Consider the following 27,168-nt stretch of genomic DNA (forward strand, 5'->3'; position numbering starts at 1 on the left):
AAGGTACGGCTTGAAGTACATCCACAGTTACACCTCCAATTGACTCAAATTATGTCAATTTGCCTATCAGAAGCTTCTAAAGCCATGACATCATTTTCTGGTTGTTTAAAGGCACAGTCAACTTAGTGTATGTAAACGTCTGGCCCACTGGAACTGTGATACAGTGAATTACAAGTGAAATAATCTGTCTGTAAACAATTGCTGGAAAAATAACTTGTGTCATGCACAAAGTAGATGTCCTAACCAACTTGCCAAATGTATAGTCTCTTAACAAGAAATTTGTGGTGTGGTTGAAAAACAAGTCTTAATGACTCCAACCTAAGTGTATGTAAACTTCCGACTTCAACTCTATGTGTTGTGATAATAGTGTTGTTTGCTCTATAACCTGTTAGTTCATGTGCCTTGACACCGTGATATATAGACCTAAGGCCGAGACAATAAGAAGACACAGTGGCAGAATAAATTCAACCACACCTTTGTTTCATCACAAAACCGGAGAGCAACCTCTGTCTGGTGAAGTCCACAAAGCATATTGCATGTAACAAACCGTTACGTGACCTACAGCATGGTCAAGCAAGTTAATGTTTCTGACATTTTCCAAAATATTTATTTAGAACTACTGAGAGTTTCCGCAAGTTGCAAAGAAAACTGGAGCTGCCTCCTATCATGACACAAGGCGAGACCCAGATGCAGACACAGGAGGCAGATGGTTGGAGTCTTATCCTATTGGAATAATACATATTGGAAGGCAAGAGAATAGTCGTGGACAGGCAAAAGTGTCAAAACCAGTTCAGAATCCAAAAGGTACAGAAGGGCAGGCAGAATCAAGGTCAGGGCAGGGAGAATCAAGGTCAGGGCAGGCAGAATCAAGGTCAGGGCAGGGAGAATCAAGGTCAGGGCAGGCAGAATCAAGGTCAGGGCAGGGAGAATCAAGGTCAGGGCAGGCAGAGTCAAGGTCAGGGCAGGCAGAATCAAGGTCAGGGCAGACAGAGTCAAGGTCAGGGCAGGCAGAATCAAGGTCAGGGCAGGCAGAATCAAGGTCAGGGCAGGCAGAATCAAGGTCAAGGCAGGCAGAATCAAGGTCAGGGCAGGCAGGATGATCAGGCAGGCGGGAAAGTAGTCCAGAGTCAGGCAGGGGTCAAAACCAGGAGGACTATCAAAAAGAGAACAGCAAAAGGAGTACAGGAAAATTACGCTGGTTGACTTGACTAACATACAAGACGAACTGGCACAGAGAGACAGGAAACACAGGGATGAATACACTGGGGAAAATAAGCGACACCTGGAGCGGGTGGAGACAATCACAGGAACAGGTGAAACAGATCAGGGCGTGACACCTCCACTATTCCAGCACCATTTCAACTTCAACATTTCAACATAATAAAATCACCTATGCTTTCTCTAATAGAGTTACAACTAAAAAATACAAAAAATAATTTAGTCCAATCAATGTAAGATAAATATGATGTAGCGGTCAATGGTTCTGATGTTTGTGTGTATGTGTGTGCGTGCGTGCGTTCGTGCAAGTAGAAAAAACATGTTGACTCAACCTACTTGTAGAGAAACGCCAATGTCATTCTCCTCTCTTTCATGTTGATGAAACAGTCTATCACTCTGTCATACAGTACACGCTTTTAGTTTTTGTTGTCCTCGGCTACCTGGCTAAAATGCTTGCTCGCTAGCCTAACTTCCTTTCTTGGGTAACGTTAGTTAGTTAAAATTATCCTTCTACATCTAGCTACATATTTAACTTCCATCCTCTCGGGCCAGGGGCACAACAAGGTATGAAATAATGGTTGATCAGAATCGCGGTTATAGTCATTTGCCAGTACTGAGAACGAAGTAAAACCACAAGTCCAAATCCCTATCTCCATCCATGGTTAATTTAGGAAAGGGACCATTTTAGCTAGCCACCGGAGTACAACAACACAACAATATGCAACAATTCAAGTTGTTTCTGTCAAAGACATATTTCTCTTGAGGAGATGTGATAAATGTGAAGCCAAACTCAAACTGGCTTCTTGACACTTATTTTATTGGTGCGCCAGGACCATTCACAGTTCAGCTCACTCAGTTAAGCTCAACACTGATTGGCTATTATTTTATACTTTTTTTATCACGGGAGGCCAAATGCTCACTGGCTTCCCTTGCATTCAAGGCTACGGGCAAAAACAATGTCCTACTCTTTATGACCAGACAGTATCAGATAGATGACCTACACATACAGAGACAGAGGGGCGCTGTTTGCTCGCTTGGATGCTTTCTCCGGTAAGATACATTCAGCCTCTTGCGAATTGACGGAATATGACAAAAACACAGAGAGATGAAAGATAAAGGATTTTATATGTTTTTGCCCTTTTCCTTGGTAAATTTATTTGGGAAGCCTGGCTTCTCTTGCTTTCCATGATTACAATGCAATGATAATACCAAGTCTCATGATCTCACATTTGTTAAGTCATAATTGGACTTCATGAGAGGCACTGGCTTAATTGATGCCAGCAAATCTTCAGTTAGACATCTTGCAATTGGAATCTCTTGTAACAGAAGAGAAGAGAGTTTGGCCACTTGGCAATAAATGTACTGTCACAGACAGCTTCTTCTCAAATCACTGGTAAGATTCATTTAGGCAAGTCAGTTAAGAACAAATTCTTATTTACAATGACAGCCTAGGAAGAGTAGGTTAACTGCCTTGTTCAGGGGTAGAACAACAGAATTTGACCTTGTAAGTACGGGGATTCGATCTAGCAACTTTGCGGTTACTGGCCCAACGCTCTAACCACTAGGCTACCTGCCGTAGGTGAAGAAAGTAGTGGAGTCTTTCCTACTTTTTAGACATTGTCTCTTTCAATCCCTGATTCCTTTCTCTCTCTCTCTCTTTTACTCCCTTCTGTCTTTCCCTCTTTCTCTCGGTGGGTGTGTGTCCCTTTAGGTCGGTGGATGTGTGTCACTTTAGGGTGTCTGCAGTGGTTGAGATAAGAGGCGAGTGTAGGACACAGGGGGATGGTGTTCACAGCAAGGTGATCTTATCTTCGCTCTCTACCTCTACCTCTACCTTTTTCTCTCTACTTTTCTCTCTCTACCTCCCTTTACTTTTCTATCTTGTCCCCCCCCCCCCCTCTCTCTCTCTCTCTCTCGCTTAGCCTCTTTCTCTGCACCGCTTTCTTCTCCCTTCTCCACCCCCGCTTTCTACTGTTCATTTGCTCTTTCCCTTATCCCCCCCCCCTCTCTCTCTCTCCATTTCTCTCTCATTCGCTGCCTCTTTTCTTCTTCTTTCTCTTCTCTGCACTGTTGTTGATTTGAATTTGTAGCATTGTAAAACAATGCAAGGCAACAAAAGATGAATGTCTATCCACTGCTCCTACCAGTGTGTGTTTTAGCCAGATACTAGCTAGAGCCAGACACAGCAAGATCCGAGCTGAGCCTGACTATGACTGGGGTGTTTGTTGAGTGTTGCTTACTCACGTGTGTGTGTGTGTGTGTGTGTGTGTGTGTGTGTGTGTGTGTGTGTGTGTGTGTGTGTGTGTGTGTGTGTGTGTGTGTGTGTGTGTGTGTGTGTGTGTGTGTGTGTGTGTGTGTGTGTGTGTGTGTGTGTGTGTGTGTGTGTGTGTGTGTGTGAGATAATCAACGATAGTAAATCAAGGAAACTTTGACAAGTGCGGCCATTTCGGCAGTCCCTAAAAGGAAAAAATCTATTTTAGGCTTAGGGTTTAGGGATAGGATTGGGTTTAGGCTTTCGGGATAGGATTAGGGTTAGGAGTTTGGTTTGGTTTTAGGGTTAGTGATTTGGGGTTAAGGTTGGGGTTAGGGTTATGTTAAGGTTTAGGGTGAGGGAAAATAGGATTTTGAATAGGAATCCATTTTTTGGTCCCAGCTTGGATAGTAAAACCAACGTGTGTGTGTTGTGTACCCCTGTATGAGCGATGTGTGTGAAGCCCAGGCTTGCACACACACACACACACACACACACACACACACACACACACACACACACACACACACACACACACACACACACACACACACACACACACACACACACACACACACACACACACACGTGTTCCTCCTTTGGGAGAGGCAGCTGGCATGTAGCGTAACATGACAGGGAGGAGGTAGGTAGGAGGTAGCAGGCTGTCAGCAGCGAGCTCCCACTCGGGCTAATGAGCATGGCATTAATTAAAAACAGCAACAGGCGGAGTGAGCTCTCCAGCGGCCCGCCATCAGACCAGCCCAGGGTTAAAGACACAGAGCCAAGCACACACAGCGACTGAGACCAGCTCCCCAGGCACACTAGTTAGCCCTGCTCTTCATACATGCTGCAGCTCGTCTGGCCCCCACTCTCTCTGCCCATAACATGTCAATATGTAAATAGCCAGATACCACAGATATTAATGATATAACTTTACATTAAAAAGGATGTTGACAAGTTGAATGTGAACAAAAGAGTGAGAACGTTAGGCATAGAGCTAGAAAGATACTAGATCTACTCTTCAGGCATCCTTGTTTAGTTCTGTTGTTGACTACTGCCCGCTGTATTAAAGTGGCGTTTTGAATGTTTACACAGTCTTTTTGATTGCAAAATGCTACTCGCAGCTCGCAGACGGCTTTTAGTTTGTTCATTACATTTTAAAACTGTGTATATGTACAGTCTCTAGGACAGTGTGAACTGTCTTTGTGACAGTTCTGTGAGGGGAGTCAACCTGGTGTTTTTACAGTGCCCGAAAACATTCTGGGGTTTGAATTACAGACACAAACTGTAAACTTGACAGAAATAAAAGATTGGAGAATTTACATCTTTGAGTCTTTGAAAGAAAGTCCAAGTCTAAATAGAAAAACAAAAAAGACAAAAAATGTCACACCAATCAACTACTTATGCCTTGATGGCGAACTGCCTAATAAGCATCACCAGTGCATTGTGTAAACATATTTTTGTTCATACATTGACACATTTTCATCCTTTCATTTCTTTCAAAGGAAATGTTTTATTTCATTTTCACTTCATGCTTTCATGGTAACAACGCATGTTACAACTTGACTGTGGAGAGAATGTGATGTTGAAGCGTAAACAGGCCCTACAGACGATATCTATTGGGGTCCTGGAATGTTGGCATAACGTTTTCAAATGTCGTCTGAACATGGTTCCAGGGTTTCTGTGTTACATGTTCCTGTTCATGGAGGGTCTCCATAATAACATTCACAGTCAAAAGTTGGACAGTTCTAAATAAGATTCTCCTTAGCTAACACTATGTCAGCCTTATGACAGCACTACATAGGCTTCCTGTCAAGGGGGCCTGTGAGTGACATGTTCCTGTGGTTTCTCTTAGTTTGCCTGAGTCTCCGGCATCTCCCTGGCAGCCCCCTCATGTCAGCCCAGGTGCTAGGGAAACAGGGGATTGTGGGAACATATGGAGCAGAAAGAAAGACTGTCAGGGAAATGTCTGCCTTGTCACAGCAAAGTGAGGACCGACGCACACTGATGGTCGACTGGATAACTGCAGACTTGCAGGGAGAGAGAGAGAGAGAGAGAGAGAGAGAGAGAGAGAGAGAGAGAGAGAGAGAGAGAAGAGCCACATAAGATTTGACATGTTTTGGGAGAAAGTAGCTGTATAGCTAGATTAGCTTGCACACGTTTATTCATCTCTGCCACACGAGAAGTGATAACATGGAAAGGGAAAGTGTATATTAAACTGTTTAGCATACATACACTGAGTATACAAAACAGCATGAACACCTGCCCTTTCCATGACATACACTTATCAGGTGAAAGCTATGATCCCTTATTGATGTGTAGATGAAAGGGAGTAGATAAGTTAAAGCTTTTTAAGCCTTGAGACAATTGAGACATGGATTGAGTGTGTGTGTGTGTGTGCCATTCAGAGGGTGAATGGGCAAGACAAAAGAATTCAGTGCCTTTGAACGGGGTATGGTAGTAGGTGCCAGGCGCACCGGTTTGTGTCAAGAACTGCAACACTGGTGTTTCCGATGTGTATCAAGAATGGTCCACCGCCAGCCAACTTGACACAACTCTGGGAGGCATTGAAGTCAACATGGGCCGACATCCGTGTGGAATACGTTTGACACCTTATAAAGTAAACTCGATATTAGGATGGTGTTCCTAATGTTTGGTATACTCAGTAGGCCATGTAGGTAGCACTTCGGAGATAGTACTCTTTAGCTGCAGGCTTACCATCTCTCTCTTCATTTCACTCACTCTCTCACTCTTTCATTCTTTCTCTCTCTCACTCTTTCATTATTTCTCTCTCTCATTCTTTCTCTCTCTATCTTTCTCTCTCTCTTTCTTTCTTTCGCTCCCTCTCTCACTTTCTTTCTTTCGTTCTCTCTCTCTCTCTCTCTCTCTCTCTCTCTCTCTCTCTCTCTCTCTCTCTCTCTCTCTCTCTCTCTCTCCTCTCTCTCTCTCCTCTCTCTCTCTCTCTCTCTCTCTCTCTCTCTCTCTCTCTCTCTCTCTCTCTCTCCAAGGGACGGCTCTGTTTGTGTTAGTTTGTGTTCTTGGATTTTTGTCTCTAACAAGTTTGAGTGGTCTCCTCCTTCGCTGTCTCTCAGTGTGTGCCCCAGTATGCTAACGTCATTATCCTTTCTCTCCCTCTCCCTACCCCCCTCTCTATGTCTCTCTCTCTTTCGGTCTCTCTGTCTCTCAGGCTGTGCCTTCCTTACCTACTGTGCCAGAGAGTCGGCCCTGAAAGCTCAGAATGCACTTCATGAGCAGAAGACCCTGCCAGGGGTAAGTTTACCACCACACTGTCATACTGTTTGTACTTTATGGCCCCTCAAGCACCTTAACATGCACCCAGACAAATAAATGTTAAACAGATTCCGACACCCATAAAGATCACACACAGCTAGGCACACACACGCAACGCACACACCTTGCCACACAAATGTGTTTGCATTCAAAGGTGCCACACAATGTCTTTACTGTTGACATACTGTACACACAACAACACACCACCCTCTTTTCCCATTTGTTCTCCCTCTTTTCTCCATGCGTCCCTCTTCCTCTTTCTCCCCCTCCCTCGCCTTTTCATTCTCCCTCTGACAGTCACACAAACCCACGGGGAGAAACCACATAGCATCACATCAGAGCAGGCCTATTTATAGTTGCAGTGTGTGTGTATGTGTGTGTTCTGTGGTAGGGCCAACAATATACTGTAAATATACATACAGTATATCTAACGTGTCTAACAACATTATGTTCGTACATACAGAAGAAAGGAAGCACTTGAGTACATGAGGAATACAAAGTGCATTTAAAGCAGGTGCTTCCACACAGGTTTGGTTCCTGAGTTAATTAAACATCCCATCATGCTTAGGGTCATGTATAAAAATACCCCGTTGCCCATTATTTTGGCTACCATGGCTAGAAAAAGAGACCTCAGTGACTTTGAAACAGTGGTCTCAAAGGAGCAAATGGGGGTTTAAAGGGTGTGTATGTGCATGTTGCGAAAGTGTGTGTGTGTGTGTGTGTGTGTGTGTGTGTGTGTGTGTGTGTGTGTGTGTGTGTGTGTGTGTGTGTGTGTGTGTATCAGTCACCAGATTGCAACCCAATTGAACACTTATGGGAGATTCTGGAGTGGCGCCTGAGACAGCGTTTTTCACCACTATGGACAAACACCAAATTATTGAATACTTGTAGTTGGTGTTTCCTTTATTTTGGCAGTTACCTGTATACCATACTGTATGTACGATATGATTGCAAGCAACAACTCCTACACTATCTGGATCCAATGTATACTTTAATATATTATTTTATTTTTTAACCCAGCACTATGTTGCAGGGCTTTAACATTGTGTATCTGTGCCATATGTGTGTGTCTGTGTGTGTATGTGTGTGCGTTGAGTCTTGATGCGTCTCTGTCAGGGCTCGCTTGGTTGGGCCTGTTCGTTTTTTAATGACGCCTCCAGGGAGGTTGACAGTCGCCATGTTGAGCAGAAAGCCTTTGATGTGAGTGATTATGACATCATAGATGTGCAGTGCGGAAGAGAGGAGTCGTGCGCTGCCTCTGCCGCTGTGGATCCTTCTCTCTTTCTCTGCTTTCATCCCCCCGAGCAGGAATGGCGCAGTCACACAACAAAAAAAGAAGATACATTTCATATTTGGCAAAACAAAAATGCGATTTTCTGTTCACAATGAAGATTTTGCCTTATTGAGTGTTGTTGTATGTACAGTACGTGGTACGACATCTATGTTATCAGTAAAGGGACCTTTTTTTAATGTAGCGATCCATACTTTTTGAAAGCTTTATAGTGACTAGAGCAGTCCCTGTAGCTTGTGTAAATGTTGCGAGGAGGCGGCAGTGGCGGCGGCAGTGGCGTCATCGTGGTAATCTTGAGGAACCCACAGCAAATGAATTTAATTGAAGTCACTACCCATCACCGTCGTTTAATAAGAAATGCTAATTAGCCAATCCCAGATCGGGCCGCCGGTGATTGCTTAGGTTTGTCGACTCATTGTGAATGCTAAGTAAACAAGTATAATTCTCCAGGACAGTTCTGGTATGAGCAGCCAACCTTAAAGAAGCAGAGGAGTCTGGGAGACGCGGTCTTTGAAGCCTTACAGAGGTGAAGACAGAGAAACACAACAAATGAGTTGATTAGGGAAAGAACAGGGACTTGGCGGAGAGATGAGTAAAGGCAGTAGGACGTTTTATCCGCACTTTGCTTCTTTTCTTCTCTTTTCAACCAACTACCGCCCCTCCCCCCACCACCATTTTCACTTCACTTGGCATCGTTCTTCTCAAAGTTGTTCCCTCGTGTTGGAAAGTTTTGAAAAGCAGTGTTGTGCCTAGCTCAGCTGATGCCCAGGTGACGCCTAAACTGAGAGGATTTAGATTCCATACTGAGAATATCCTGAAGGTGCTCCTAAAGTCACTAGGAATTGACATGATACAAGCACCTTGAAATGACTTATTGATATACCTATTGCAGGGATACTTAAATCGGGAGCTTGAGCCCAATTCCACTGCTGATGTTCCTTCTTGGCCTTTAGTTGGGGACTGAATTTGAGCCGGGGGACCCTGCGAGTGCACTTAACTATCAAGTAAACATGAAAATCAGAAGTGTAACTGAGCTTGAGCTCCAGATCGGATGTATCCCTGACCTACTGGGATATCTTAAAGTGATAGTTCACCTTTTAGAAGTTTTATTTTATTTTCTAATTATTTTAGACTTCACTAGCGTGTTGACATTTTCTCCAAAGCATTTAAAAATGTTTAGCTGGTTATCTAGCAACATTCAGAATCTCATGGCTGGAATTGTTGGACAACGTAGCAATGCTATTGGAAATGGACCAGGCCTTTGTGTGGAATCAACTATGGTATACAGTAAACTACTAATTTGTATTTTAGTAGGATATGATAATTGTTTGTTTTTATGTATCATAGTCACTAGTGATTGACATTGATTAGAGTAGACTGTGTACTTGTGTACACTACATGACCAAAGGTATGTGGACACCTGCTCGTCGAATATCTCATTCCAAATCATTAATATGGAGTTTGGTCCCCCCGTTTGCTGCTATAACAGCCTCCACTCTTCTGGGAAGACTTTCTACCAGATGTTGGAACATTGCTGAGGGGACTTGCTTCCATTCAGTCATAAGAGCATTAGTGAAGCCAGGCACTGACGTTGGACGATTAGGCCTGGCTCGCAGTCGGCGGTCTAATTAATCTCAAAAGTGTTATTATTACCATTATTCCTCATCCACCAAACTTTACAGTTGGAACTATGCTTCGGGGCAGGTAGCATTCTCCTGGCAACCGCCAAACCCAGATTCTTCCATCAGACTTCCAGATGGTGAAGTGTCCAATGGCGGCAAGCTTTACAGCACTCCAGCCGACACTTGGCATTGCACACGGTCATCTTAGGCTTTTGTGCAGCTGCTCGGCCATGGAAACCCATTTCATGAAGCTGAACAAACAATTCTTGTGCTGACGTTGCTTCCAGGGGCAGTTGCTTCCAGAGGCAGTTTGGAACTCGGTAGTGAGTGTTGCACCCGAGGACAGACGATTTTTACGCTCGATTTTTACGCTTTACGCTCTTCAGCACTCGCCAGTCCTGTTCTGTGAGCTTGTGTGGCCTACCACTTCGCGGCTGAGCCGTTGTTGCTCCTAGACGTTTCCACTTCACAATAACAGAACTTACAGTTGAGTGGGGCAGCACTAGCAGGGCAGAAATTTGAGGAACTGACTTGTTGGAATTAACGTATTATTATAATACATTTTTTCCCTTTATTTAACTAGGCAAGTCGGTTAAGAACACATTCGTATTTACAATGACGGCATACACCTGCCAAACTTGGACAATGCTGGGCCAATTGTGTGACGCCCTATGGGACTCCCAATCACAGCCAGTTGTGATACAGCCTTGAATCAAAACCAGAGTGTCTGTATTGACACCTCTAGCCCTGAGATGCAGTGCCTTAGACCGCTGCGCCACTCGGGAGCACCCTATGACGGTACCATGTTGAAAGTCACTGAGCTCTTCAGTAAGGCCATTCTACTGCCAATGTTTGTCTTTGGAGATTGCATGGCTGTGTGCTCGATTTTATACACCTGTCAGCAACAGTTGTGGCTGAAATAGCCGAATCCACTCATTGAAGTTGTGTCCACATACTTTTGTATAGATAGTGTACTACTTCAGGATTTCACAGGTGCTGGCACATTATTAGGTTGCTCTTCCATTATAGTTATCTTTAACAGAAATCCATTAAAGTTCCTTTTACAGAGAATAACTTAACCAGAGGTCAAACCAATGCCAAACAAAAACTAAACATAACAAATGTTGCATTAGTTTATTCAAAGTGTGCGTCTATAACATGATTCACCGGGGAGGTTTAAGACAGGTATAAAATGGGACCTGTCTCAAATGTGTGCCTTTGGATGCCATATTTATGATCCTCTCGTGTTTCAGACTCATACAACAGCATGATGCATCAGAAAGCATCTATTGATTTTGGCACAAGGCCTCCCTAGCAGGGGGTGAGGGAGAAGGAGGAGAGGGGGCACGACTAGCCGGCACAGTGTGTGTACACACCTACACGCAAATACTCGCTCAAACTCATAAACACACATTCTCACACAAGACATACTATTACACTTGTGTAAAGCCGTGAGCATTAAACACACATGCAGACACACAGACTACACACACACACACACACAGACACACAGACACAGACACAGACACACACATACATATACAGACACACACACCCAGACACACACACACACACACAGACACACACAGACACAGACACACACACACACACAGACACAAAGACACAGTATTATAAATTGTATTTTCATGTTTAAGGACTTGGAGGACTAGTCCAAAAGAAGAAGAATCAAATCAAATTACAAGTGAGAGACAAATAGACATAGATCTTTCTCATACATCCCCACATAAACACACATGTCTTTCTGTCACTCTCACACCCACCATCACATCTGCACACTCTTACAAACACATTCTCCTCCACACTGAATAAGCAGCGTAACATACACACACAGAAATCTAGGGCCGACCGACTCACACTGTAATAGCGCAAAGTCAGATGAGAAAACATAGAAGCTCGTGAATCAACGAGTCATTTCTGAGCGTGTTCAAATACACACACAGCCTAGCACCGTTCTACCATCCCTCTTTTCCTCCCTCCCTCCCTGCCTTCCTTCCCTCCCTCACTCTTTCCCTTCCTGACACCCGTTTCAACCCAGGGACAAGAAAACAGAAGAAAAGGAAAGGTGGAAAGGGAGCTGGGTGATAGAGGGAGGGATGTAGGGAGGAATAGAGAGGGATGGATAGAGAGAGAGAGAGAGAGAGAGAGAGGGTGAGAGAGGAGGTGTAGGCAAGGTGTCTCCATACCACTGATTTGTGTCTGTTTCTTTTTTTTCTCGAGGAGAGATAATGACTGGGTCCAAAAATCCATGGCATTGATTGGCTACATGACCCACTTTCATGGCAGCTTTTCTCAATAAGCCGCCTCATTGGTCAATAACTGCCTGGCTCTCTGGGTGAGGTAGGGGTTTTATGAGTGTGGCTGGGAGGAGAGAAGGGGGGACTAAGGGGGAGTGCACGTCTGAGCCATGGTTGCATCCTAAATGGCGCCCTATTCCCTATATAGTGCACTACTTTTGACCAGAGCCCCATCTATTTATTCCCTATGAAGTGCATAGGGCTCTCGTCAAAAGTAGTGCACTTTATGCGGAATAGGGTGCCATTTGGTGAAGGAGCCCATGTCTCAACTGTTGAAGCTGTGCGTTAGCGTTTTTCATCATGTATCGTGTTCTGGAGGCAGTTCTGCAGAGTGGTCCCTATAGCAAGCACAATCACAAAGTCCTAAAATCTGATTTTAAACTGAACCATAACCTTAACCCTAACCACACTGCTAACCCTAATGCCTAACCCTAACCTTAAATTAAGACAACAAAAAAAGCTCCTTTTTGTTTTCATACATTTTTACAATAGAGCCAATTTTGACTTTGCAGCTGGCCTATCTAAGGAGATATCGCTCAGTTCTGCCTCCAGGACAAGAGTCAATAAATATCAACCTGCGTTTAAGCTTCCTGTCCTCATCTTCTCACTTGACAGGACTTGAATTTGAATAGTAACGTATTGCATTCATAAAAACGTTTTCCACTAGGTCCAAAAGAGCTTTCATAACCTTGTTAAGGGGAGAAACTCACCCCATCCACCATCACCAATGAGTAGCAACCACCTGGGTCAAGGATAGGTATGCATACAGCCCATAGCCGTAATACTTTGTTTTATCCAGGGGAAGCATTGGTCCTAAAGCTTATTTCCGGTGCCTGTGTGGTACGTGGTGCAACAGCTGGCCAGCCGTGGACAGACGTGATAATGACAACACAGGGAGCGGAGCGGAGGCGGAACAGTATCAGCCAGGCCGTGGCTCGGCAGCTTTTAATAATTGATGGTGGCCTAGGCCCCGGATTGGGCAGTAATTGCATTACAGGTCACTTCTCAATAGCAATTTGTGAAAGTTGCGGTGATGTGTGCCGGGTGGCGATCAATAGGGGCTGTCCAGACTCTCTCTCTCTCTACTGTATGCAGGCAGGCAGACCTTTTTTTATCTAATAATGTTGTTTTATATGTACTGTATGTAATATTCAGCTGCACAATATGACACATGGTATTTTTCAATTCATACATTTCATAGTGGGTTATAATCACTATTCTAAAGTAGAACGGCTTCCTGTTTCTTCAGGAGGAATGTGGGCTTATTCATCAATGTACATTAACCTGGGATTAATTGACAGCCCTCAGTTATCATCTACTGCACTGCTGAGGCAGTGATGGGTCATTCACCCTCCATGGACCATTCTCATACCAAACCTTCTACGTTTTGGTATTTGGTATTTTATTAGGATCCCCATTAGCTGTTGCAAAAGCAGCAGCTACTCTTCCTGGGGTCCACACAAAATAATGAAACATGACATAATGCAGAACATCAATAGACAAGAACAGCTCAAGGACAGAACTACATACATTTTTAAAAAGGCAGACGTAGCCTACATATCAATGCATACACACAAACTATCTTTTGTTGTGACTGTTGAAGATGCATCTCCTTCAGACTGTCCAGCTTGTCTCACATCTGCACGATGTAGGCAGTGATGCTGCTTGGCGCTGCCTTATCAGCCTCCCAGTTATCCTTAAGCATGTTCAGGGGTCCTCTGACTTGCCTACCTAACAACAGACACAAACAAGTTCAACAGAACTGGTCATTCCATTACATGTTGTCGTTGTTTAACCAAAACACAACTGATCATTCGATGATTATCTTTAACTTGGTACACTGCGATTGCTATACTACTGATCTCACAATGTGTTGCTGTGATACTCTCAAGACCTATTATGTCATGGGGAAACAAGGTAACTCAGGCTCTCATTTTGCCATCTCTTGAGTGTCCCAATTTCACATCTCCCATGGGTGAAAGGAAACTGTCATATGTAGTTTACTTTGCCCTCTCCCTGGTGAAAAGAGAAAGTAAATGTTTTACTTTCTCTAGGTGCACTTACTTCCTTCTCTCTCTCTTTGGCTCTTCTGTGTCATACTGTACATGTGGCAATTGCTTTTTTTCGGACTCTCTTTTTCGTTGCCTTAGAGAAAGCGATTAATTCTGCCCTCTCTCTTGCTCCCCCTCGCTCTCTCTTTTTCTGTCTCACTCGCTACAATATCCCTTTTGCCCTCCCTCTCTTTGTCACACACTATCGCTGTGTCATCCTTGTTCTCTTTCCTTCCTTGCTGCATCTGGCCCCCCAACACACTCTCTCTCTCTCTCTCTCTCTCTCTCCTTCTCTCTCTCTCTCTCTCTCTCTCTCTCTCTCTCTCTCTCTCTCTCTCTCTCCTCTCTCTCTCTCTCTCTCTCTCTCTCTCTCTCTCTCTCTCTCTCTCTCTCTCTCTGCGTTGGCAGGAGAGGTGAGTAGAGGAGACAGTGGATTTTTCATGCTCTAGATACAGTGTGTGTGGGATGGAGTCATCGAGGGAAGCAAGGACAGGAGGGGGGCAGAGGGTCCAATTGAGCATTTTGTGTGTGTGTGTGTGTGTGTGTGTGTGTGTGTGTGTGTGTGTGCGTGCATGTGTGCCTGCGTGTTCACTTGCTTGTATGTGTGGGGATGTTTAGTCAGGCTGATGTCAAAGACATTTCCTCACCTCTCATCTCTCTTTCTTTATCTCTTTCTACATATATCTCTGTCTTTCCCTTTCTCACTTGGGCCTTATTTTCTCCGCATTGCCTTTCTATTGTGCTCTGCCTTTTGCTCTGTCTGTACTGTCTGCTTGCTCACCTCTTGCATGTGATTCCTGGGGTGTGACGCTGTTGAAAAGTCACCAAAGAGGTAAATTATGATGGGCCATCCATCACTGTTTATGGACTCTATGGCGCTGTGGAGAGTGTCTTTCTTCACTCTGCTGTAACACCCAGAACGTTCTGTCCTTTCCTATAACCTGGCTGGCGGTTCTGTGTGTGCTTTTGCAGACTGCCAGACTGCGTTCAATGAGCCTTCGGTATACTATGCCCTGATACTGTATTCCACTGCTGTGAGCAGTGTGTGACCGAGAGAGAGAGAGAGAGAGAGAGAGAGAGAGAGAGAGAGAGAGAGAGAGAACCAGTGAAGAACAAACACCATTGTAAATACAACCCATATTTATGTTTATTTATTTTCCCTTTTGTACTTTAACCATTTGCACATTGTTACAACACTGGATATATACCTAATATGACATTTGTAATGTCTTTATTCTTTTGGAACTTCTGTGAGTGTAATGTATACTGTTCATTTTTATTGTTTATTTCACTTTTGTACAGTCGTTCCTCCTTTATAAATTGCGAGCTTACACCTTACATCCAGACCACCACAAGGGGGAGTTAGAGCACTCATTATGCATTTGGGTTCGAAGGTTTTTATTTCACCAATCATGTCAAGTGGTTCCAATGACGAATATGAAGCGAGACACCCGACCCTGGTGACTTTCTTCAGTAAAGATGGCTGAAAAAGCATTTAGGTAATTATAACGTCATAACGAGTCAAGCAAAACATTTACAATTGAGAGGAATATGTTAAGTTAATGTAATGACAAATGACCGTGCATATTCTTTTGTCATAAAGTTAATTTACGATTTTTTTCAGTCATATCCAATACCAGGTGTATCAAACTACATTATTTGAATGATGCTGTGTCTGCATGTATGTATTACAATTATAAACTTCAACAGTGTTTACCACTCCTGCTCCTGGGACATTAATGAATACAAATTGTAACTATGCAATAGACTAGAAACATGATTTAAGTAAAGGCTGATTTGTAATTCATATATAGAGAATGAAAAACTGTACATCCTGCCAGCACTCCCACAAGCGTGCTGAATGAGATTTTCTGCTCTCCCTTATGTAAGGAATTAGGCACTTTCCCATGTTTATTACAGTATGTATTGTAGACTGCTCAGTAGCCTAATAAACAAATAAACACATTTCATTAATAAAATAAAAATACTCTTTTAAAATGATGATGTTGATTTAGTTATGGCTCCATAACGACTTACTATGGGAATAAATATCACTGATTTACAGAAATATTGGAACAAAGTTGTCTAATGCAAACAATTTAGAATCCTCCAATCCTGTATCCTACTCCCGATCATCACGTTGTACAGCGCCATATTTTCCATTCAATCCTAAAGGAAACCCAAAGGGTTTCATTTTTCGTTTCTCTCTGAATAGAAACACCATAATATTAATCAAATTAATTAAGCCAAATTTCTTAAAATCAATCCCTTATACCATGTTATTATAAAAAATGTTGTACCATTTTATATTATGTACTTCACTTGCTTTGGCAGTGTTAACATATGTGTCCCATGTCAATAAAAACCCATGAATTGAATTGAATTGGAGAGAGAGAGAGAGAGAGAGAGAGAGAGAGAGAGAGAGAGAGAGAGAGAGAGAGAGAGAGAGAGAGAGAGAGAGAGAGAGAGAGAGAGAGAGAGAGAGAGAGAGAGAGAGAGAGAGAGAGAGAGAGAGAGAGAGAGAGAGAGAGAGAGAGAGAGAGAGAGAGAGAGAGAGAGAGAGAGAGAGAGAGAGAGAGAGAGAGAGAGAGACTGCACATCATTACAACACTGTTTATATACATAAAATTACATTTGATGTCTTTATTCTTTTGGAACTTTTGGAACTGTAATGTTTACTGGTAAAATTTTGCTGTTTATTTCACTTTTGTTTATTATCTCTTTCACTTGCTTTGGCAATGTAAACATATGTTTCCCATGCCAATAAAGCCCTTAAATTGGATTGTATTGAGAGAGAGAGAGAGAGAGAGAGAGAGAGAAAGGGAGATGGAGAGTCTGCAAGCTTGTGTTTTCTATGTCTGCAAATTGCATAAATATTTCAATACTTTTTGGGGAAAACAATTGTGTTTATTAGTGCTGTAACATTATTTACTCTACTATATTCTTTTTAGCTAGCTTCCTTACCATCAATAATCTTTTTACCTTTTTATTTATTTACTATGTCTTTTTTCTCTCTTTCTCTCACACCCCTCCCACTGGAAGGTCCGCTCACGCTTCTTTGTGCCACCTTTCTACATGGAAGAACAATCGCTCTGACAGAGATTTCTATCCTCGCTTCTCCTCTCTTCTCCGACACACTCTCAGATTCAAAGAGAATCTTGCTCTCTGAGCGAAATTCACCACAAACTGTTAGCTTTTTTCCCTCCCCATCCCATCCCCCTCTCTCTCTTTATTCTGTGTTTTTCCTCAGTCTACATGTTTGGTAAAGTGCTTTGACATGTACTGGGTGAGCGCATCAGCAGAATCTGAGATACAGTCGTAGGTAGTCAAGACAGTATTGGGAAAAGAGAGAGCCACAGGAATTAGCTTTGGGGGGCATTTTAAGCAAACAATGTTAGGATTCTGAGAAGTAAGTAGTTAATTATTAAGCAAATGTGTAATTCTAAGATTTCTTTAAGAGAAGGCTTCAGCTTTTGGAACGACATACAGGTAATTGCCAAAATAATGGAAACACTTGAGTAAATGAAGGATATAAAGTGTATTAAAAGCAGGTGCTTCCACACAACTGTGGTTCTTGAGTTAATGAAGAAATTGACATCCCATCATGCTTAGGGTCAAAATGCTGGGCAGGTCATTATTTTGGCTACCATGGCAATGCCTACATAAGATGACAATGACCCCATCCACAGGGCAGGAGCTGTCAGTGAATGGTTTGATGAGCATAACATTCTATGTAAATCATATGCCATGGCTGTCTTATTCACCAGATCTCAACCCAATTAAACACTAACTAATTGGAGAATCTGGAGCGGTGCCTGAGACTTAATTTTCCATCACCATCAACAAAACACAAAATTATGGAATGTCTCATGAATGGTGTCGCATCCCTCCAATAGAGTTCCAGACACTTCTAAAATACATGCCCAACGCCCTCTTAACCTATCAACCTCTTGAAGCTAGGGGGCACTATTTATTTTTAAATAACGTTCCCAAAATAAACTGCCTATTTCTCAGGACCAGATGCTAGAATATGCATATGATTGACAGCTTAGTATAGAAAACACTCTAAAGTTTCAGAAACTGTAAAAATATTGTTTATGAGTCTAACAGAACTGATATTGCAGGCGAAATCCTGAGAAGAATCCAATCCAAGTGACCCTTATTTTGAAATAAGCCTTTTGTTAATCACCCTGTCATCTCAGATTTAGAAAATATGCTTTACAGCCAAAGCAAGACAAGCATTTGTGTATGTTTATCGATAGCCTAGCATATAGTATTATGCCTAGCTAGCAGCAGGCAACCTGGTCACGAAAATCAGAAAAGCAATCAAATGATGTCATTTACCTTTGATGAGCTTCGGATGTTTTCACTCACAAGACTCCCAGTTAGATGGCAAATGTTCCTTTTTTCCCAAAATATTATTTTTGTAGCCGAAATAACTCCGTTAGTTCTTCACGTTTGGCTGAGAATTCGACCGGAAATTGCGGTCACTACAACGCTGAAAAATGTTCCAAATTAGCTCCATAATATTGACAGAAACATGGTAAACGTTGTTTATAATCAATCCTCAAGGTGTTTTTCAAATATCTATTTGATAATATATCAACCGGGACAGGTGGCTTCTTAGTAGGAAAGAGAGAAACAATGTCCGCATTTCTCTCTTACGCACAAAACACTCTGAGAGACTCCAGCTGACCACTGATACAATGTTGACGTTCAGGCTCATTTTTCAAAATCAAAGCCTGAAAGTTGTATTGTGACACTAGACACTTTAGGGAACCCATAGAAAAAGCAATCTGGTTGATATCTCATTCACTGCTCAATAGGGACGCATAGGAACGCAGAGCTTTCTAAATAAGAGTCCCTTCCTGATTGGATTTTTCTCAGGCTTTCGCCTGCAATATCAGTTCTGTTATACTCACAGACAATATTTTTACAGTTTTGGAAACTTTAGAGTGTTTTCTATCCTAAGCTGTCAATTAAATGCATATTCTAGCATCTTGTCCTGACAAAATAGCTCGTTTACTTTGGGAACGTTATTTTTCCAAAAATGAAAAGAGTGCCCCCTAGATTCAACAGGTTAAGAACAAATGCTTATTTTCAATGATGGCCTAGGAACAGTGGGTTAACTGCCTGTTCAGGGGCAGAATGACAGATTTGAAAAACACTCATGCTCGTTCTGCATTACAGAGGCAGAGGTAAAAGCAAAGGATCCAAAAACACACAAATTCATCCTTTTAGAAATGGCAACGTTCTCAGTATAGTGATGCAGGGCTTTATGAAATGGTGTCATTCCAAGATTTATCCGCAGCGTAAATATTCAATTTTTTGCAACAATGTAGCCCACGATATTTTTCCATATGTGCATGCGGCTACACGGAGAAGTATCACTCGAGTCCAAAATAAAGATGAAAAAAGTGAATTTGTTGTTTAAGTTGCCATAAAGTAAAGACACTGTTCTATAGGTTTGCTCGAGTCTTGCTGGAGCATGGGGTGTGAAACCATTCCGAGATAGCTTTTCCTTCATGTTAGCAAAGAGCAAATTACGCTGTCTAGAATTGAGCTGGATTGACAGATCAGGTATGTTAGGCTGTCACATCCACCGCCAGAGGATCAGATCCCCCTGTGTATCTTCAGGTCAGGAAGGGGTTTCAAATCACCCTGATTTTTGAACTAACCTTTGACTCACACCTTTGCATGTTCTCGCCACGTTCTTCAAACAGCTTTCCTTCTTCCTTGCTATAGTCAATGAATAGATCTTTGATCTGAGAAGACTGTATAGATAAAAGCCTTCTTGAGGAAGAGAATGAAGGAAGGCAGCATCATGAGAGTTTTGGAACAGGGTCGCGTGGGGAGAGAAGGGAAGACACCCCTGGCCTCAGCAGTAGGCGCACTTCAGAGACGCATTTATTAGCTTCTCGAAGTTTGGCAAGACGCAGTACCAGCCCAGCCACAGCATCCTTTATGAATGTCACACTGTGAGAGGAAAATTATTACGTTGCAAAGGAGACAGGGGGGGGGGGAGAAAAATCACTTTGATGGATTACACTCCTTGTAGGACAACCTTGTAACGTTTTTGGACATTCCCCCAACTCTCCCAGAACCTCAGTTATTGTGATGATTCCACCTTTTATTCTTCTTCTTCCTTCCTTTTGTCATCTCTGACGTGTTGGCTGGGAAGACTGCAAAGGCTCTGATACCTAATGATACATCTCTGAGAAACTAATTACTACAAGTGATTAAGAGGGGAGACTTGGTCCTTACCACACATGGTGTCTTTGGGGGCTTCCTAATTGCCTTTTGCCTAATAAATGATGGCCGAAGATGCATGGACCCGCGGTTCTTAATGGAGTCTCAGGCTACGCCCCAGATGGCACCCTATTCCCTACATAGTGCACTACTTTTGACCAGAGCCCTGTGGGCCCTGGTTGAAAGTAGTGCACTACAATATTTAGCGATTAGGATGTTATTTGGGACACAGCCTTAGTGTTGCCGTGGCATAGAGGGATGACTCCATGGTGACTGGCGCTCCAGAACACACAGATGGCGCCGCTTGTTCACGGCGAGCCGCCTGTTGTTGATCGACGCGTTAAGGGCACCTGCAAAATTAGACCGACAAATGAATTTGCACCGGCTGCATAATAGAATATTTGAGTTTTTGAACAGTGGCTATGTTAGTATGTGTTAGCTGTAGTTGTTCAAGGCTCATTTTGAGTTAAAGACATTGGAGGAAGGCAAGTTAGAGTTAGTTTTCAGTATTTATTGTTAAAGGTAGACTCAGCAATGTGGCCACTGTTTACTGTGTTGCTACTGTTCCAGATATCACGCAAATCAGTAAAAGGACAGTTGGGGTGTTTTACACCAAAGTGGATTGCATTTACGGTATGAAGCTAATTTCACCGTGTCAAGTTCTTTACATTCCATGAGGGTATCTCATCTCATTCATCACTATTGTGTAGCTAGCACAAAACAGTGAGGTCCTGTTAACACACTCCTGGGAAAGGAGGTGCTTAACCCTCCTTATAAACTATGCAGGGGATTAGATAGAGCAGATAGATCATCCACAAACATATGAGCTTCATGTGGCCCTGGTTGAAGGTGCCTGCTAAGCTATAAGGCAAACAGAAGTTTTTCTTAGACACATTGTCTTTAACTTTACATACCCAACATCCATCAGAGGTCATCAACAGCTGGGAGTTAGTGGTGTCAGTGCATTAGGCCCTTAAGTGCTGGTCCAGGGACAGTTTTGTTGCTACACCAGTAATAGTTGGCATGAGAGTGTCAAACATCGGCCAGTTGCATCCATGCATGTATTTGTGTCCGTGTGTGCACATGTGGTTATTGAGTGCTGTGCCCACAGTAAAAACACAGTTGGCCACAGCATATCTCTCTCTCTCCCCGTCTCTCTCAGTTTCTCTCTCTTCACCTCTCTCAATCTTCCTATCTCTTTCTTACACTCTCTATTTCATTTCATCCCCTTTCTCTCTCTATCATGCTGAGGTCCTGGAAGTATGTTTTTCATTTATTTGTTCTGCCTGTCTCACACCAACAGGGCGGACCATTGAGCTATCTGGCAGCTCTCTGATCAGCAGGCAAGCTGTCGGGGGGTTTCAAAGGAGCCCAGATGTTGAGAATCGCAGTTGACTTCTATGAAGATGTTCCCATGCCTTAATGAAACTTTGGAAAAGTTGTTTTCATCTTTCACTAAGTCGATTGATATTTAAACAGTTTTTATGGGTCAGTGTATTCAGTTTGGCTGTTTAGTTTTTTTTGCATAATAACACAATTTTAACCAACAGTCATATTTTTATCTTCAAATGACTAAAGCTGTCACGTCGACTCCAGTAGCCTTTGGTTGTTAGACTTACATAACATTACCCTGGGAGTGAGGTAAAAAAAATGTGGGATAAACAAATCTCTTTGAGGGAGTTGCTGCTATGCTGCCACCAGGCACTGCATGCAAAAATGTTGGTTGCTAGACCCATTAAATGTTTGGGAGCATAATGAGTGTACAACTTTCTTTCTTTTTATAGTTTACTCTCCGTTAGTCAGCACCTCTACAAAAAGTAGTGGGGTGTGCATCAGCTTATACCTTTTACTAGACTACACATTTCCTTACCATTTTTGTTACAGGACATGACTGTTTCTGAAACTTTGTTTGAACATTTTTTTAGAAGGCAAAACTGTAGTCACACCAATACGAAACAGCAGCATCTCAGAACTCATGGCTCATGGTCTGTTATGGAAATGAAAAATGGCATGGGATTTCGAAAGCAGAACGAACAACTGGAAACGAGAACCAATTCATTTCTGTGAATATTTGGCTGGAATTTTTGCATTTGTTCTTGGAACATCCTTAGCACCCTGAATAATATATTTGACGGGGAGCTCAACTATATGGCATCAGCCTTTACCATGTGGGCTCCGGACAGAGCCAGCCATCTCCTCTAGTCTCTCTTATTACTGGCTAGATGGCATCCTCACTCTGCAACTGGGCTGAGATGTGGCCATGTTGAATTATTGATGCTATGATCCTGGTGATAACTGTTATGCTCTAATTGCATGTCATTACCACAGTCTTCAAGTCTCCATAATGCTATTACAGATTCATAATTGTGTAGTTATTAGCTTAGCTTTATTATGCACAACACTAAATCCTGCTAATTAGACCTCCGTAGCTAGCTCTTCTCTGTTGGGCTGCTGTATGTTGGTGGCAGTGTTCAGTCATACTCATCATGGTAAGTTACGCAAGGCTTTTCTTCATTGGATATACTGTGAGAGAGACAGGAAAGACGGAAGACGGTTTATGTTAGAGGGGCATGGTTCAGATTTGAACCCATGCCAACACGGCAGTGGCCCTAATGGTTAGACCAGGAGTTTTCAAACTGTGGTTCGCGGCCAATGCTGTGAGGTACTGCAGGGGGTCCACAAGAATTTAGCTGCAACAGAATACCATCGTGGATACTATTTTTATGTCTCTGCGTCTAGTATGAAAGAAGATAGAGGTAGTTTCTCGAGCCAATGCTAACTAGCATTAGCGCAATGACTGGAAGTCTACAGGAACAGTTAGCATGCTAGCTGTTCCTTGTTCATCCTATTCTGGGGAAGTAGATGACTGGCTTTATTGTGATAATCCAGAACTATCCCTTTAATATAGAGAAAATTACAGTAATTGGAGCTAATTACAAGTTTTTTTATGTATAGAAAATTCTTAGGTGGATAGTCTAAATGCACATTTTCAGGACGGAAAAACTGTTTCAGTGCCAAATTAAATTACCAAAACCAAATAGAAAGCATGCAGAAAATATATTGAACTATATATATTTTTAAATAACACAATCTTTGAGAACTAACAATCAAATAAAAGCTGGACAGTCAGGGAGAATCGAAAAACGGGCATTCAGGTCACATGCCCATAGATTATGTTATAATGTTTGAGGAACACAGCATTAGCAATGGCAAGAAGCATATAATTGCTGTAAATGAGCTTAAAATTGCAACAACAACAAAACAAACAAAAAAACTGCTCAATGGAAAAATGTGTAGACTTGCAGAAAATGTGATTTTACAACAATAACATTTTAGCTACGTGGTCAAGTTACCTTTCAAGCTAATAGACTATTTCGAGTTTACACTTCCTCTTCTAATGAACTGTGGGGAGGTCAAAATAATGAAACTGTCTACAAAATCTATTCATTTTTAAATTGTTGATTACTTCTACTTGCCATTATTTTTCACCTGAAGATAAGACAATATATATATTTTTTTATATGACATATGGTTGGAGTCCCTGGGTTGCCGGTTTGCCAGGGCGGGGGGCCCTGGCCAAGAAAAGTTTATGTTCTTTGTCAATTGTAATGCGGCTCCAACTAAGCTCTTCATTTACATGTTGGGGCAAAGCTCTCGGAATAAGGTTTTAATGCTGAAAATGTGTCTATTTCTGGTGATAAAGAAGCACCTTCTAGTGAGCTTTTTTGGCTGGATATCTCATGCACATTATATTTAAGCACCTGTTGTAGTCGGTTGTGTCAATATACAACAACAATAACTTAGGTAAGGGGAGACAAGGTGGGTTTTAGACTATTTTAATAAACATTTACTATAGACAATGAGTCATGGGTCACAGTTTACAGGTGTTTTCAGGGTGGCCGGTAGCTAAGTGCGTGAATATCAATAGACATTTTGGATCACATAATGTTGTGTAGCGAGGCAGGAGATATTGCTGCCCACTTCCAGCCAGGTGCTATTTTGGGGGTTTCTCAGTATGGAAACTATGCAGTCTCGTGGGTACTACATTGCTTTTATTTTCATACGTGGTACTATAGTAATCCTATACCACTCCCTCTCTCTGTCTCTTATTCTATAACGCTATCTCTGACTTCTTTCTCTCTCTCTCTCTCATTGTTGCTTTGACAATATTTACAAAGGGGGAGGAGAGGGGGATTCACGCAGGGCCAGGGCCCCAGAAACGGACTTTTAGAGAGGGGAGAGACCACAGAGCTTAGCTTACTGCATTTACTCCTGTATACATAATGGTCATCATCAAGGACAGGAGTTCAGTCTCTTTGGTCTCTTTATTGGTTGGCAGACATACCTTACATGCTTACACTCGATCTGTCCAGGCAGTTTTCCAAGTGAACCTGCTCATCTCGTCTGGCTGAAATGTTATGAGAGCTCTTTGGCAGCTTGGCTTCCATTGTAGCCATTGGCTTTTCTCTTCACATCCAGTCAACAATATCTGCATCCCAAATGGCTCCCTAATCTATATAGGGCACTACTTTTGACCCTGGTTAAAAGTATTGCCCTATATTGGGTATAGGGTGTCATTTAGGATGCAGACAACATTTGAGGCTGTTGCAAAGAATATAAGCATCCCATGCCTGATATAAAACACTTATATGCGTTATTATAGGCTTCTATTAAGCTGATTAGGACTGTAAAATGAAGCATTTCCATTCATAAAATGGAGGGGCGGGTCATATGATTTAGCTATTAGATGTTTTATTTTAGGACCTCTCTAGGTATATAACAAAATATTTAAAAGTATTTGATCAAATACTAAATTTGGCCTTTACTGCTATAGCCCATAAAAAAGCATTGAATAACACATTCATAAATGGCAAAACATAGTCAAAAAATAATAGTGTCTGTGCATATTTAATCCCTTGTTTGGGGGGGCACAAAGTATTTCCATTCATTTTTTTAACCAGTACCAAGTTACCTTCAGATGAGTCCCGTGACACTTGTGGTCGTTGTAGAACAAAACGGAGAACCATTGTGTTCATTAGAGTCTCCCCTTTCCATAGTGGGGTCATATTAGTTTGTAGACCAAACAGTTCGGACGCCACAGACGTTTTCGTGAGAATTCAGATTTTCGGTATGTCTCCTGGTCTGACAAACAGCGTTGTAGCCCTGCCACCTTCCACCGCAGATGCGGAAGGCCGACATAGGCGGATGCGGATTGGATTGAGATGTAGCCCATGCAGAAAATATCTCTAGCTTAAACAGATGGATATGATGGAGATTGTTGTAATTGTGTTAATTAGATTGACACACGGATGTGTCAATCAACACTGGGGATTTTTAATGAACTATTGAACAATGAGAAGTAAGTAGCTCACAGGAAGTACAGTACCCGCTGTTACCTGCAACAGAGAACTTTATCATTCTGTCATACGGGCTGCTTATCAAACCATGTGAAATAGCATTCTAGTCAGTTCATTGTTACCAATTTTTAAAGCTTGTGACAGTGTTTCTCTATTATCTCAGAAATTAAATCAAATGAAGACCGTTCTTCACTCTCCATTTGTTCTCTCTCTCCATTATTAAGATGCATATATAATCTGGTGTCATCCTTACTTCGGTGTGAACTGCGGTCTCTGCTCCCTCTGCTTTTTGCTATCTCTCCTCTGAGTTTTGCTCTGCTGTGCTCTTCTCTTCATCTCCATAAGCCCACAACCCTTTGTAATAATTTTCTGCTTCCTAAATAGCACCCTATTCCTTTTATACATGTAGCACACTACTTTTGACCAGGCCCATCCTATCAGCCCTGGTCAAAATTAGTGCACTTTAAAGGGAATATGGTGCCATTCCACATGAGTCTTGATTACAGTTCCTCCATGAAATGAGCCTCAGAATGCCAGGTTAAATAATATAATTAAACCCCCTTCTTTCCTTACTCAGATCAGGAAACTAACTCTCTAAAGAGGCAACACAGAGTGCAGTTCACTGTGTTCTTCCGTTATCTAGCTAGACCTTTCATTTTCTCACAAGCTAACAAGAAAAAAGTGTACCTTGTGCTAGCTGGCTTAAAACGTGTTCTCTCATAAGCTATAGTTCACTTGAACCCTTTGTCATGAAGCTGTTTGAGGTTGACACGACCTAGCGCAAGTTGTCATAAGCAGTCATTTTAAAGGATATCTCACTATGTCAGCCTATCTGACAGTCATGACAGATGCAGCAGTATAGCTGGCTAACAAGCTAGACAGGGCTAGCCTGCATTCTGCTTGCGTGCAACATGATAGGGTTAGGCTATAGCGTTTAACCTCAGATATCATGACAGTCAATAAGATATCTTATATCATGAGTGAGGGTTTAAGCAAGGTACCGTTGTTTTTACATAGCATACTTAAGTTATGTTAAGTTTTACATTGTATAGTTTGTATAGTTGTGCTATAGTAATACTGTTGCATTAGCTACAGTACTTTTTACACTCTTTCCTTTTGGGGGGCTTTGAAGAGGATGTCCTCGAGTGGAACCATGTTAGTGTCGCAGCATTTTAGAGCATTGTGATTTTAATTAGTGAAAATTGGCAGTTGTCAACATAATCAGAGGTCCTCTAATTTGTAAGAGAGTTGGCTGGCGTCAGTGATGCACCATGCCAAGACCCAACCAGACCAATCAGACAGCCTCCTTAACCCCCAGAGGAGATGAAGAGAATTAACTGAAGTCAGTCACATAGCTGGAATACATCCACTACACTGTGAACAAACTGATTTGCAGTTAGTCGCTAAGCAAGCCGAGCACCTCCATTACACTGGAACACCTCCACTACACTGGACACGTCACAAAAGGCACCATATTCCCTATATAGTGCACTCAAGTCAACTCAAGTCTCAAGTCAGTCGCT

General features: G+C 42.3%; 1 protein-coding gene across 22 annotated transcripts in view; it reads left to right on the forward strand.

Moving 5' to 3' along the window:
* Nucleotides 1–27,168, forward strand: part of LOC109893838 (CUGBP Elav-like family member 4) — a 108,841-nt gene that overhangs the window by 29,322 nt on the left and 52,351 nt on the right. For all 22 annotated transcript variants that reach the window (XM_031824566.1, XM_031824605.1, XM_031824577.1 and 19 more), the window contains exon 2: nucleotides 6,657–6,739. In XM_031824566.1, coding sequence (XP_031680426.1) covers nucleotides 6,657–6,739 — 83 coding nt within the window. The remainder of the gene's footprint in view (nucleotides 1–6,656; nucleotides 6,740–27,168) is intronic.

The sequence above is a fragment of the Oncorhynchus kisutch genome, linkage group LG1, assembly GCF_002021735.2.
Source record: "Oncorhynchus kisutch isolate 150728-3 linkage group LG1, Okis_V2, whole genome shotgun sequence".
NCBI lineage: Eukaryota > Metazoa > Chordata > Actinopteri > Salmoniformes > Salmonidae > Oncorhynchus > Oncorhynchus kisutch.